Below are 10,989 nucleotides of genomic sequence, written 5' to 3' on the forward strand. Positions count from 1 at the left end.
TCGTAGAGACTAGGTGCTGTCACGACATTATACGGAGGGAGTTTGAGTCATGACAATCACTATTCTCTATCATCCCGGGAAGGCCAATGTGGTGGCTTATGCCTTGAGTCGCAAGGCGGAGAGTTTGGGCAGTTTAGCATATCTACCAGTAGCAGAGAGGCCTTTAGCCTTGGATGTTCAGGCCTTGGCCAACCAGTTTGTCAGATTGGATGTTTTCGAGCCGAGCAGAGTTTTAGCTTGTGTGGTTTCTTAGTCTTCTCTTTATGATCGCATCAGGGAGCGTCAATATGATGACCCCCATCTGCTTGTCCTTAAGGACACGGTTCAGCACGGTGATGCCAAGGAAGTCACTATTGGAGATGATGATGTATTACAGATGCAGGGCAGGCTATGTATGCCTAATGTAGATGGTTTACGTGAGTTGATCCTCTAGGAGGCTCACAGTTCGCGGTACTCCATTCATTCAGGTGCCGCGAAGATGTATCAGGATGTGAGGCAACACTATTGGTGGAGGCGGATGAAGAAGGACATAATGGAATATGTAGCTCGTTGCCTAAATTGTCAGCAGGTAAAGTATGAGCATCAGCGACCGGGTGGATTGCTTCAGAAAATGGAGATTTCAGAGTGGAAATGGGAGCGGATCACTATGGATTTTGTTGTTGGGCTCCCACGGACTCAGAGGAAGTTCGATGTGGTTTGGGTGATTGTGGATAGATTGACCAATTCAGCTCATTTCATTCTTGTGGCTACTACTTACTCTTCGGAACAGCTGGCTCAGGTTTACATCCACGAGATTATCAGGCTTCATGGCGTACCGGTATCTATCATCTCTGACCGGGTACGCAGTTTACATCACGGTTCTGGAGAGCCGTACAGCGTGATTTCGGTACTCGCGTGGAGTTGAGTACAGCATTTCACCCTCAAACGGACGGATAGTCCGAGTGCACTATTCAGATATTGGAGAATATGCTTCGTGCGTGTGTGATTGATTTTGGGGGTGCTTGGGATCAGTTCTTGCCACTTGCGGAGTTTGCCTAAAACAACAGTTATCAGTCGAGCATTTAGATAGCGTCGTATGAGGCTTTGTATGGTAGACGATGTCGGTCTCCAGTGGGTTGGTTCGAGCCGGGTGAGGCGAGGCTAGTCTACTAGGTACATACTTGGTTCAGGATGCCTTGGAGAAGGTTAAATTGATTCAGGATAGACTTCATACAGCCCAGTCCAGGCAGAAGAGTTATGCGGATCGGAAGGTTCGCGACGTTGCATTCATGGTTGGGGAGGGTTTTGCTCCGAGTTTCCCCCATAAAGGATGTTATGAGGTTCGGAAAGAAGGGCAAGTTGAGCCCTAGTTATATCGGGCCTTTTGAGATCCTTTAAAGGGTTGGAGAGGTGGCTTACAGCCTTGCACTACCACATAGTCTCTCTGCAGTTCATCCAGTATTCCATGTTTCCATGCTCTAAAAGTATCACGGCGATCCGTCTCATGTGTTAGACTTCAGCTCAGTCCAGTTGAACAAGGATCTATCTTATGTTGAGGAGCAAGTGGCCATTTTGGACAGGTAGATTCAAAAGTTGAGGTCTAAGAACATCGCGTCAGTGAAGGTGCAGTGGAGGGGTCATCCGGTCGAGGAGGCGACTTGGGAGACCGAGCATGATATGCACAGTAGTTCTCCTCATCTTTTCACCACTTCAGGTATGTCTCTATACTCGTTCGAGGACAAACGTATGTTTTAAGAAGGGGAGGATGTAACGACCCGGCCGGTCGTTTTGAGAGTATTAGCCTCGAACCCTTATTTATTGCTCTCTCTATTTCATTTTTAGGTTTCGTGACTAGCCGGGAGGATTTTTCTTTGGTTTCGGAGTGAAATGGGAGACATAGTCCCTAAAATGGAGGTTTAAGTCGTAGGAATTGACCGTAGTTAGAACTATGTGAAAACGACTCCAGAATGGAGTTTCGACGGTTCCAATAGCTCCGTAGGGTGATTTTGATCTGAGGAGCATGTTCGGATGCTGAATTGGAGGTCCGTAGGTTATTTTAGCGTCAATTGACGAAACTTGGAAATTTGACCGAGAGTGAAATTTTTTATATCGGGGTCGGATTCCGATTCTGGAAGTTGGAATAGGTCCATAATGTCAATTATGACTTATGTGCAAAATTTGAGGTCAATCAGACTTGATTTGATAGGTTTCGGCATCGGATGTAGAAGTTTGAAGTTTTAAAGTTCATTAGGCTTGAATCGATGTGCAATTCGTATTTTTAGCGTTGTTTGATGTGATTTAAAGGCTTGACTAAGTCCGTATGATGTTTTAGGACTTGTTGGTAAGTTTAGTTGAAGTCCCGGGGGCCTCGGGTGGATTCTGGATGGTTAACAGATCAAATTTGAACTTGAGAGAATGGCTGAAGACACCAGCTCTAGTGTAATCGCACCTGCGCAAGATTGACCACAGGTGCGAGCCCGCAGAAGCGGGAATTTGGGTGTAGAAGCATGCTGGAACAGTGTGGGCAGAAGTCGCAGATGCGAGGAAAATTTTGCATCTGCGAGACCGCAGATACGGACAAGGAGGTCGCAGGTTCACTGGAGCCGCAAAAGTGGATAGGAAATCGCAGAAACGGAGGTAAGGCAGCCTGGACAAAACTGCAGAAGCGGTGCATTTTTTGCAAAAGCGGGACCGCAGATGCGGTCAATTGATCCGCAGAAGCGAAAACCTAGGAAGACTCTATTAATTCAAGGGCTCGGGATTTTTATCATTGTTGGACATTTTGAGCTCGGGTTTTGGCAATTCTTGAGAGCATTTTCGAGGGATTTCTTGAGGTAAGTCTGTTGTGCCTATTTTTGATCAATAATCTTGTTTCCCTATTGATTTTCCACCTAGTGAGCGTATATTTAAGGTAAAAATTGAGAGTTTGAGGCTAGGGATTTGGAGAGTTTAATTTGAGATTTTGAGTGGCGCTTTGGTGTCGGATTTTGGTAAAAATGGTATGGTTGGACTCGTGGTCGAATGGATGTTCATAATTTGTGGCTTTTACCCGATTTTGAGACGTGGGCCTGGGTCGACTTTTTGGTCCGAGTCTTCAATTCTTTGCTACAGTCATAGTTTTATTATTTAAATTAGTTCCTTTAGTTTTATTCATGAGATGTAATTGCTTTTGGCTAGATTTTGGCCATTCGGAGTTTGAAAATCTAGGGAAAGGCATCCTTATCGATTGATTGAGCGAGATTTGAGGTAAGTGACTTGTCTAACTTTGTGTGGGGGAAATCCCCTTAGGATTTGGTGATGTTGTAACAATTTGTGATATATGAGCATTGTGTACGCGAGGTGACGAATGCATACACGGGCTGATTATGGAAAATTTTGAGTCTTGCTGATTTGTCATCTTTTAAAAATACATTAACTGAATTGTCTTCTTTTAAAATACATTAACTGAGTTGCCTTAGCATATATAGTGATCATGTTTAGCTTAGCATCGCATGTCTATGTGCCTTGACTCTTACTTGCAATTTGTGCAACATGCTTAGTTGAATTACCTGCTTTCCTTGATTTAGATTAAATCTTTAACTGTAAGATTCTTGCTGAAAATTTGTGTTTTCCTTCGATTACCTGCTACATATTTACTTTGGGACTACGAGGCGGTTACTCAAGAGATCCCCCTGTACTGCGTATTTACTTTGAGACTACGAGGTGTTTACTCTGGAGATCCCCTTGTACTGCATATTTACTTTGGGACAACGAGGCATTTACTCGGGAGATCCCCTTGTACTGCATATTTACTTTAGGACTACAAGGCGGTACCTCGGGAGATCCCCTGTCGTGCATATTTATATTTGAGATTACGAGGCGGTACCTCGGGAGTGCCCCTGTTGTTTACCTCTATTTACTATGCTGATATTTTCTTAAACTTCTTTTTTTTTTTTAAATCCTCAGTCATTTCAAAAATATTATTATATCTTCTGCCTTACTTTTCTCTTAAACTAGTAGGGCCCTGACCTGACCTCGTCACTACTTTACCGAGGTTAGGCTTGACACTTACTAGGTACCGTTGTGGTTTACTCATACTACACTCTGCACATCTTTTATTGCAGATCCAGGTTCTTCCCACCAGACCAGATACTAGTGAGTTGGACCGCACGTGGAGACTTCAAGGTATATTTGCCAGCATCCGCATACCTCGGAGTCCCCCTCTATCCTTATTATGTTATTTCCCTGATTCTCTTTAGACTTGATGTATAGAGACACTTAGTATTTTTATTAGTAGCTTGTGACTTGTTTCCACCGGATTTTAGGAGTTGTAATTATTGAATGACAGTTTTATATTTATATTTCATGTGTTGAGATTGGAGTTCAGTTTATTATTCATTGATTCCGTAAATTGTTAGGCTTAACTAGTCTTAGAGACTAGGTGCCATCACGATATCCTACAGAGGGGAAAAATGGGGTCGTGACAATAAACCTGCTCTCCAGCAAGGAGGGAGAAAAATTCTATCCGTTTGAAGTCAACGCACAATCCCACTGGAGCGATACCAGAAGTAGTTGCATGGTCTAGCGCGAATGAGACGATGTTTGCCAAGCTTGGGGTTCGACATGAAAAGAGAGAAAGCACGTATCTGGCGGCGTTCTTATCTTGTTGGTTGTGTGAATTTGTATCTCCCTCTCAAGATGGCGATTTCATTCGACCCGGGACCTTTAAAATGGCGAGCATGATGGCACATGGATGGAAATTCAATAAATTTTGCATGCCTACAACTATATCCACTTTTTCGTGCTCATCAGTACATGTAGATTTTGTAGAATTTTTTTGACGGACTCCGATTGGTCTGAAATTTCGTAGGTCCATAGGAGGTCAAGTGACCAATACTCATCGTTTCGCCATGATTTTTGGGTTTAATTTTTATGTTTAGGGTCATACAACACGAATTTATAATTATATCCATTTTTTCGTGTTTATTAGTACATGCTAATTTTGTAGAAATTTTTTGACGGACTCTCTGATTGGCCTGAATTTTTGTAGATCCATAGGAAACGGCATAGTGACCAATACTCATCGCTTCGCTATGACTTTCGGGTTCATTTTATGGCGTTTCTGGGTCATGCAACACGAATTTGTGATTAAGTCCACTTTTTTGTATTATACATGCTGACTTTGTTCTATTTTTCAATTAAATGAAAGGTGCTTGTAATAATATTAAATTAGAAGAGATGATTTAATTTAGGGAAGAAAAAAAAAATAAGAACTACGATACTAGACAAATTGACTATTGAGAAACAGGAAGACAATATATGATTGCAAAATATTACTGCTTTACGGGCTGATTGCCTAGTTTTTTCATGCCCGTGTTTATATACATAGTTTTATGTGTGGGGATAATTAAACTAATGCAAAAGAGATCCTTTGCCATTTTTTTCCTGTCTTCTGTTGCAATTTGCAACCAGAGTAGAACATTCGTTTTATACGTGTCCCAAAATTAGAAAAATTTCAGCAAAGATGATAACTGGGCTTCTTCTTGTTGTTGTCAGCAAAGATGAACGCAAAGCTGGAAATTTAACAATGGAAGGTCACTAAGGAACTAAATTTTCAGACTCCGTATTCAGGTTAGAGTTTATGCAAGTACAAATCCCATTTAACTAAAAAAATATGTAGCAACTCCATCTATTTTTTCTTTTCTTTTCTTTGCGCTTTCGACTTTCTCCTCTTTCCTCCATTTGGTCTAAAACACAATCAGTTTACTCCCTTGTGCTGCTGCCACTTCCTGATGGCCTTCTCCCTGAGTACTTCTGTTACAATAACAAAAAGGAGTCTTTATATATACTCTCACCAAATGAGACTAGTAACATTGACAGCAAGAACACTATTTGGAAAAATACACAAAAAGAACTCATTTGCTACTGAGTTCACCTGCTTTCCAAGGTTGAATGGGATGTATTTGTATCTGATCATGTGCGTAATTTGCCGCCTCATTGTAAGGACGAAAAGGACAACCCAATAGCACAACAGTATAGGCCAGAATACAGGAACATCAAATAGGGAGAAGAAAGTCATGACAAATGCCACACAGAAAGCCTTCGTTATGGCACACCTGAAGAAAACAGAAAAAGAGAGTAGACATTAACACTCGAAGTTAAAAAAAAAAAGTAGTAGTAAACAGCCTGAAATAGATGCATCAGAACCCATGCTATCTCCACTACAGAATGTAAAACGCAGAACAGTAATTCCCATCAAGTGGCAAAAGCACCAAAATACTACTCCATCTTGTTAAAAAATAGAATTCCTAAAAGCGAAAAGCCTGAGTGAGCTCTCTAACATTTAAATATTGAAAGATAAACTATATTCCTATATGTTTATCCTATGAAAGGAGACAAAACCAATAAATATATAGTAATCTGGAGATTAGAAATTTGATCTTCTTCTTGCCAAGTTCATCATTCCCCACCCCTAACACAGAAAATATCAGGAAAGGACAAATAGGATCCACGGAAGTTGAGAAATAATTCTCCTCCTTTCGATTCCTGTTGTTCATGTGCACAGTATCATCCCACTAAAAGGTGTAGATCCACATTATGCAAAAACCATAATTGGAAGCTTTAGCTAACGTTTTTCTAAAGCATGCACAAACGAAAATAAATGGTGAAAGCTTTAGCTAACGTTTTTCTTTTCCAAGGGTGGCCCATAATTTCCCTTTAGCTTATTGTTCATGTAGTCTATAGTTGACTGACAACTGCAACGGGAGGCTGATGTTGAAAAAGAAAAGGAAGAGATACGTGATGATTTCAGAAAACTATAGAAGAAACAATAACCCAACTTGTTATCTAACAAGGTGGAGCATTGAGGAAATTATAGAAGAAACAACCCAACTTGTTGATTCTGGAAAGGTGACTGAAGACTTTGTGAAGCAGCACCACAAAGAAGTAACAACAAAAGATTATAGCATAAGGTACAAAAAGGAAATCGAAGAGTCCAAGGCTATCATGAGCTTAATACATGTTCCCCTAATAAGTCCATAATACATTCACAATCTATAAAAGGGGATTCTAAAACCAATTCCCTTCTGCTTCCTAAAGAGCCCATATCTTATGGGAAACAAAAGCAAAGCTCATAGTCAGTCCACTTTAGCAGAAGAAAATTGGACATCTTTTTCTTTGAGGTCCTCGTACGCAAAAGGCAGATGGATCTCTGGTTCAACTGTGTCAAGGATCTTTGAAGTGCAGATATTGCCTAAGTACCTTTTTTTATAATAAGTCAAAGCACCCCCTAGCACACAACGGTGTCAAAAGTATATACGACATTGTTGTATGGCTCAACCACAATCATTTAACCAGTTATCCCTACTATCACATAATTAGGGGGGGGTGGTGGGGGGGGGGGGAGTTTATTGATCAAGAATAAAAATGCAGCCCGGTGCACTAAACTCCCACTACGTCCGGGGCTGTCTAATCTACAGAAAAACAAAATTGAAGTTGTCACAAGCTAACAATAAATACAATATGGTCAAACATCCTCTTCGGCATTGCCTACCTTGAATCCCTATATGTAACCCCCGTGACAGCATCCTAGGAAGCCCACAAGCAAGTGCAGAAGTTGCTAGGAAGTTATCTCAATGTCCTATGACAAGGTCGCCTCCTAAATAGCTTCAAGAGAAGTTGACTGAGCTACATCGAAATAATAAAGCTTCAAAAGGATGAAAAAAGAGCAAGAAAAGAAGTTGATTAATCGAGTTCGTTCGGTCACATGGTAGAAGACCTGCAGCTCGCGGGGTCACGTGGTGGTCGCATGGAAGACTTACAGCTCGCACGGTCACCGAGTAGGCGCTCACGGTAGCTCAACGTCAATCTAGAAGTTTTATTTCATGGTCTTTTTGGTCTTTTTTCGATTTTAGCCCTAGTATAAATATAACTCTTAGACTCATTTTTCATAACTTTTGATGATTATTTTGCCATTACTAAGAAAAGAAAACACTTCCTTCGTTCTTGATTGAACTCTTGATTTTCCCAAGGTAATTTAATTTCTTATTAAGATTTCTTCTTGTTTTAATAAACTTGATTTGTTTACTATTCTAATTCCAACATTCTTCGTTTTTTTACATGGGATTGTGGGGTTGAATGGCTTACGGTCTCTATGCCGATTATCATGTTAGTTTCATTCAACAAATATCTTTATTTGCCTTAATTTGCAGTATTCTTTATTTGTCAATTAGTTTCAATTGCAAGCCCTAGAATTTATAATTAGATATTGCATATGTTTTCGCCTATGCTATCAGTTGGTGTTAGAGCTTTGGTCTTAGAGTATTCCAATCCTCAGAATTTTCTAGGGATTTATAAAACAAAATAAAATTAAAGAAACAAAAAGGTTATACAGTAAATAAAAAAAAATTTAAAAATACTATTGTTGCTTCAATCTTGTGATTGCTTTACTTAATTGATTTGTAATAGATCGACATTTTTCACTTAAATTAATGAAGTACTTAAACGCAACATAATATATTACTCCATTTTCTTTTTTCTTTAATCAGACACCTTCTGATGTCAAATTACTTAACACGTTCAGTGTAAAGTGTTAAATAAGGTTATCAGACAACCCCTATCATACCAAAAAAGATGGACAATAGGATGGAATCAAACACCAAGAACCATACGGTCACCTAACTGATACAAGTTCATATTGACTTATACCAGGTAACACTATAACAATAAAAAACACCTGAATATATGGCCATGCTACATTCCAATGGAAATGAAAATAAACAATGAAATCTGTTACCTTTACACAAGACATACCAACTCAAAAGTTTCTAAATGTCAAAACACACATGACAGAAATTTCTAATGCGCATATTTACTACTCCTAATTTATCAGGAAAAGGAAGACCAATTGAAACAGCAGACAAAGCAAACTGAGCAAATTCTGATTATAGAATATTCCAAACCATCAATTCAAAAGAAGAATACAGAAAAAATATGACAACTTTTTCTCCATTTAAAAAGAAATCACATACATACAGCAAGAAACTATTACCAGAACTTGAACTCCGGAAGGCGACGAATGAAAGGCTTGAACTCATCTGAACCTTTAGTTGGCAACATAGCTCCATCAGAAGGTTCCAGCTCAGGATCAACAAGAGGCGATAGGAAACCAATCAGCAGATTGAGTATGTAGATACCCAAACCATATGTAACAATGTAGAATCCTTGAACATAATAAACCCGAAGAGCATAAAGGAATGCTAGGCCAACGGTTCCAATCCACCTATAGAGTGCATGAGGAGTGGTTTTATCTAAGTAATACTGGAAAAGTTTTGAAAGCTCAAGCCTTCGTTGGTTCAACGCTGCAGCTGCTGATGCACCACCATCTCCAACACCCTCCATAAAAATTCAATTTTGACGATCCTTGAAATGCATATAACAATGGGATGAGATCAGCGAGGGCAAAACATCATCTTACAAACAACTAGAAATACATTATCAAGCATAGTGGACTAACTGCCAAAGGAAACAAAAAAGTTAGGAATCTTAATTCTATTACTGCAAACAAAAGAACTTATAGGAAGTTACAATAAAGCTGAAGGCGTATACTGCACACTGTCATGGGCACTCATTATACAAAAAATGACAATCCGCACATTCAACCGTTTGCAAGTTATAAACTCCACCAAGAAGACTAAATTTCCACTTCATTTGTGTTGGAAAGAAAATGGACCTAAATAAAGCAGAATGGATGTAGAGGATTCATATAGCCAACCTAGTTATAGATACAGTCGTAGTTGATTGAACTGGAGCTAAAATATCGAGCAACTTGAGGTTTAGAGCACATTCACTTTCCATGTGACTAATGTTGAAACAGAAGTCAAGAAAATGAAGCAATTTGCAATCTCAGATACAAATACATTTGAGTGCCCACTTAGTAACCTAAAACGACAGTCTCCACACTACCAAAACTTAGGGGCAGTGTTCAAATCTCAGCAAAGCCTTCCCGCCCCCCCGCCCCCTCTCTCTTCCCCCACACAATACACAGCCCCGCCCCTCGCTCCATAAATTCTTTTGAAAAATCTTTTAAAAGTGAAGTTAGTACCCCTAAAATCAAGCTCCTTTGCTCAGGAGGAATTGAAACATTTGAACAAACCAAACAAGCTGGAGCACAATGCATATATCAGTTACCCATTTTTATAGAGTACTCAACCCCCCCCCCCCCCCCCAAAATTTTCTCTCTTGAAAATTATACACAGTGAAAGCTTCAAGCAAACAAAAACTCATATACAGCATCAACTAAAATCAATTCTGAGACGGCCCGATCAGACAATAGAAACATAATCAATATAATGAAAAAAATTAACAAAAATTAATTATGCCCCAATCCCTATTCAGTTGGGGGTCAACTCTATGAATCTTTTGTATTCACTCCACTCTATTCAAGTACTCTAATTCATTCGAACACTAAATAATTTATTCTTTAAGGCAAATTACGGAATCTTCAGAGTGTGTGTGTGTGTGTGTGTGTGTTCAAATTAGGGATTTTGCAATACAGATAACAAAGACTAAAGATAAATAAAATTGGGGTTAGATAAAAGGAGAGAAGGCGGAAAAAAAGACGATCCTAACCTGTACTGACAGTAGAGACGTGAAGAGAGTGAATTTTTGGAGGAGCGAAGATACGATTGGATCTTAATAGCTGCCCGACGAGCGCAGAAATTTCTCTGTTTCTACTCTTTGTTGGTGACGACTGACGAGAAATGGGATATGCTTTGCTCCTTCGTACTATTTAATCCATTTTCTCGTGTCAGTTCTCTTCTCCCCCTCTTATTTTTCTTTTGCGTGATGTAAAATAGAGTTAAATAAATTGCTATTTCTGTATTAATTTATATGGTAGACTTTCCTTTTTTATTTGTCTCAAAAAATATTATTTTATTTAATAATAATTAACTTTTAAAAAAATTATTTTACCTTAATGAAGTAATACATAGTTACACAAGTATATACTTATAACTTATTTTAGACGTAAGT

The 10,989-nt window shown here is 39.3% G+C and overlaps 1 protein-coding gene across 2 annotated transcripts; it reads right to left on the bottom strand.

Moving 5' to 3' along the window:
• Positions 1 to 5,476: 5,476 nt before the first annotated feature.
• LOC107826624 (protein RER1A) lies at positions 5,477 to 10,787 on the bottom strand. Of its 2 annotated transcripts, none has more exons than XM_075248074.1 (4): positions 10,588 to 10,787; positions 9,008 to 9,471; positions 5,894 to 6,074; positions 5,477 to 5,772 (listed from the first exon to the last, which is right to left on the bottom strand). In XM_075248074.1, the coding sequence occupies exons 2-4, from the start codon at positions 9,355 to 9,357 to the stop codon at positions 5,722 to 5,724; spliced, it is 582 nt and encodes a 193-aa protein (XP_075104175.1). In that variant the 5' UTR covers positions 9,358 to 9,471; positions 10,588 to 10,787; the 3' UTR covers positions 5,477 to 5,721. The 2 variants fall into 2 exon arrangements, with proteins under 2 accessions (XP_075104175.1, XP_075104174.1); XM_075248073.1 differs by having other exon boundaries at positions 9,008 to 9,378; positions 10,588 to 10,784.
• Positions 10,788 to 10,989: the final 202 nt, after the last annotated feature.

The sequence above is a fragment of the Nicotiana tabacum genome, chromosome 24 (assembly GCF_000715075.1).
Source record: "Nicotiana tabacum cultivar K326 chromosome 24, ASM71507v2, whole genome shotgun sequence".
In the NCBI taxonomy this organism is placed as follows: Eukaryota; Viridiplantae; Streptophyta; class Magnoliopsida; order Solanales; family Solanaceae; genus Nicotiana; species Nicotiana tabacum.

Bases quoted from the DNA above. Each gene is read 5' to 3' on its own strand.
- LOC107826624 (XM_075248074.1), bottom strand. From the start codon at position 9,357: ATGGAGGGTGTTGGAGATGGTGGTGCATCAGCAGCTGCAGCGTTGAAC. The intron at 6,075-9,007 runs GTAATAGTTTCT...TGTTTTCTTCAG, and splicing joins CTTCCGGAGTTCAAGTTCTG to GTGTGCCATAACGAAGGCTT. The intron at 5,773-5,893 runs GTGAACTCAGTA...TTATTGTAACAG, and splicing joins CATTCAACCTTGGAAAGCAG to AAGTACTCAGGGAGAAGGCC.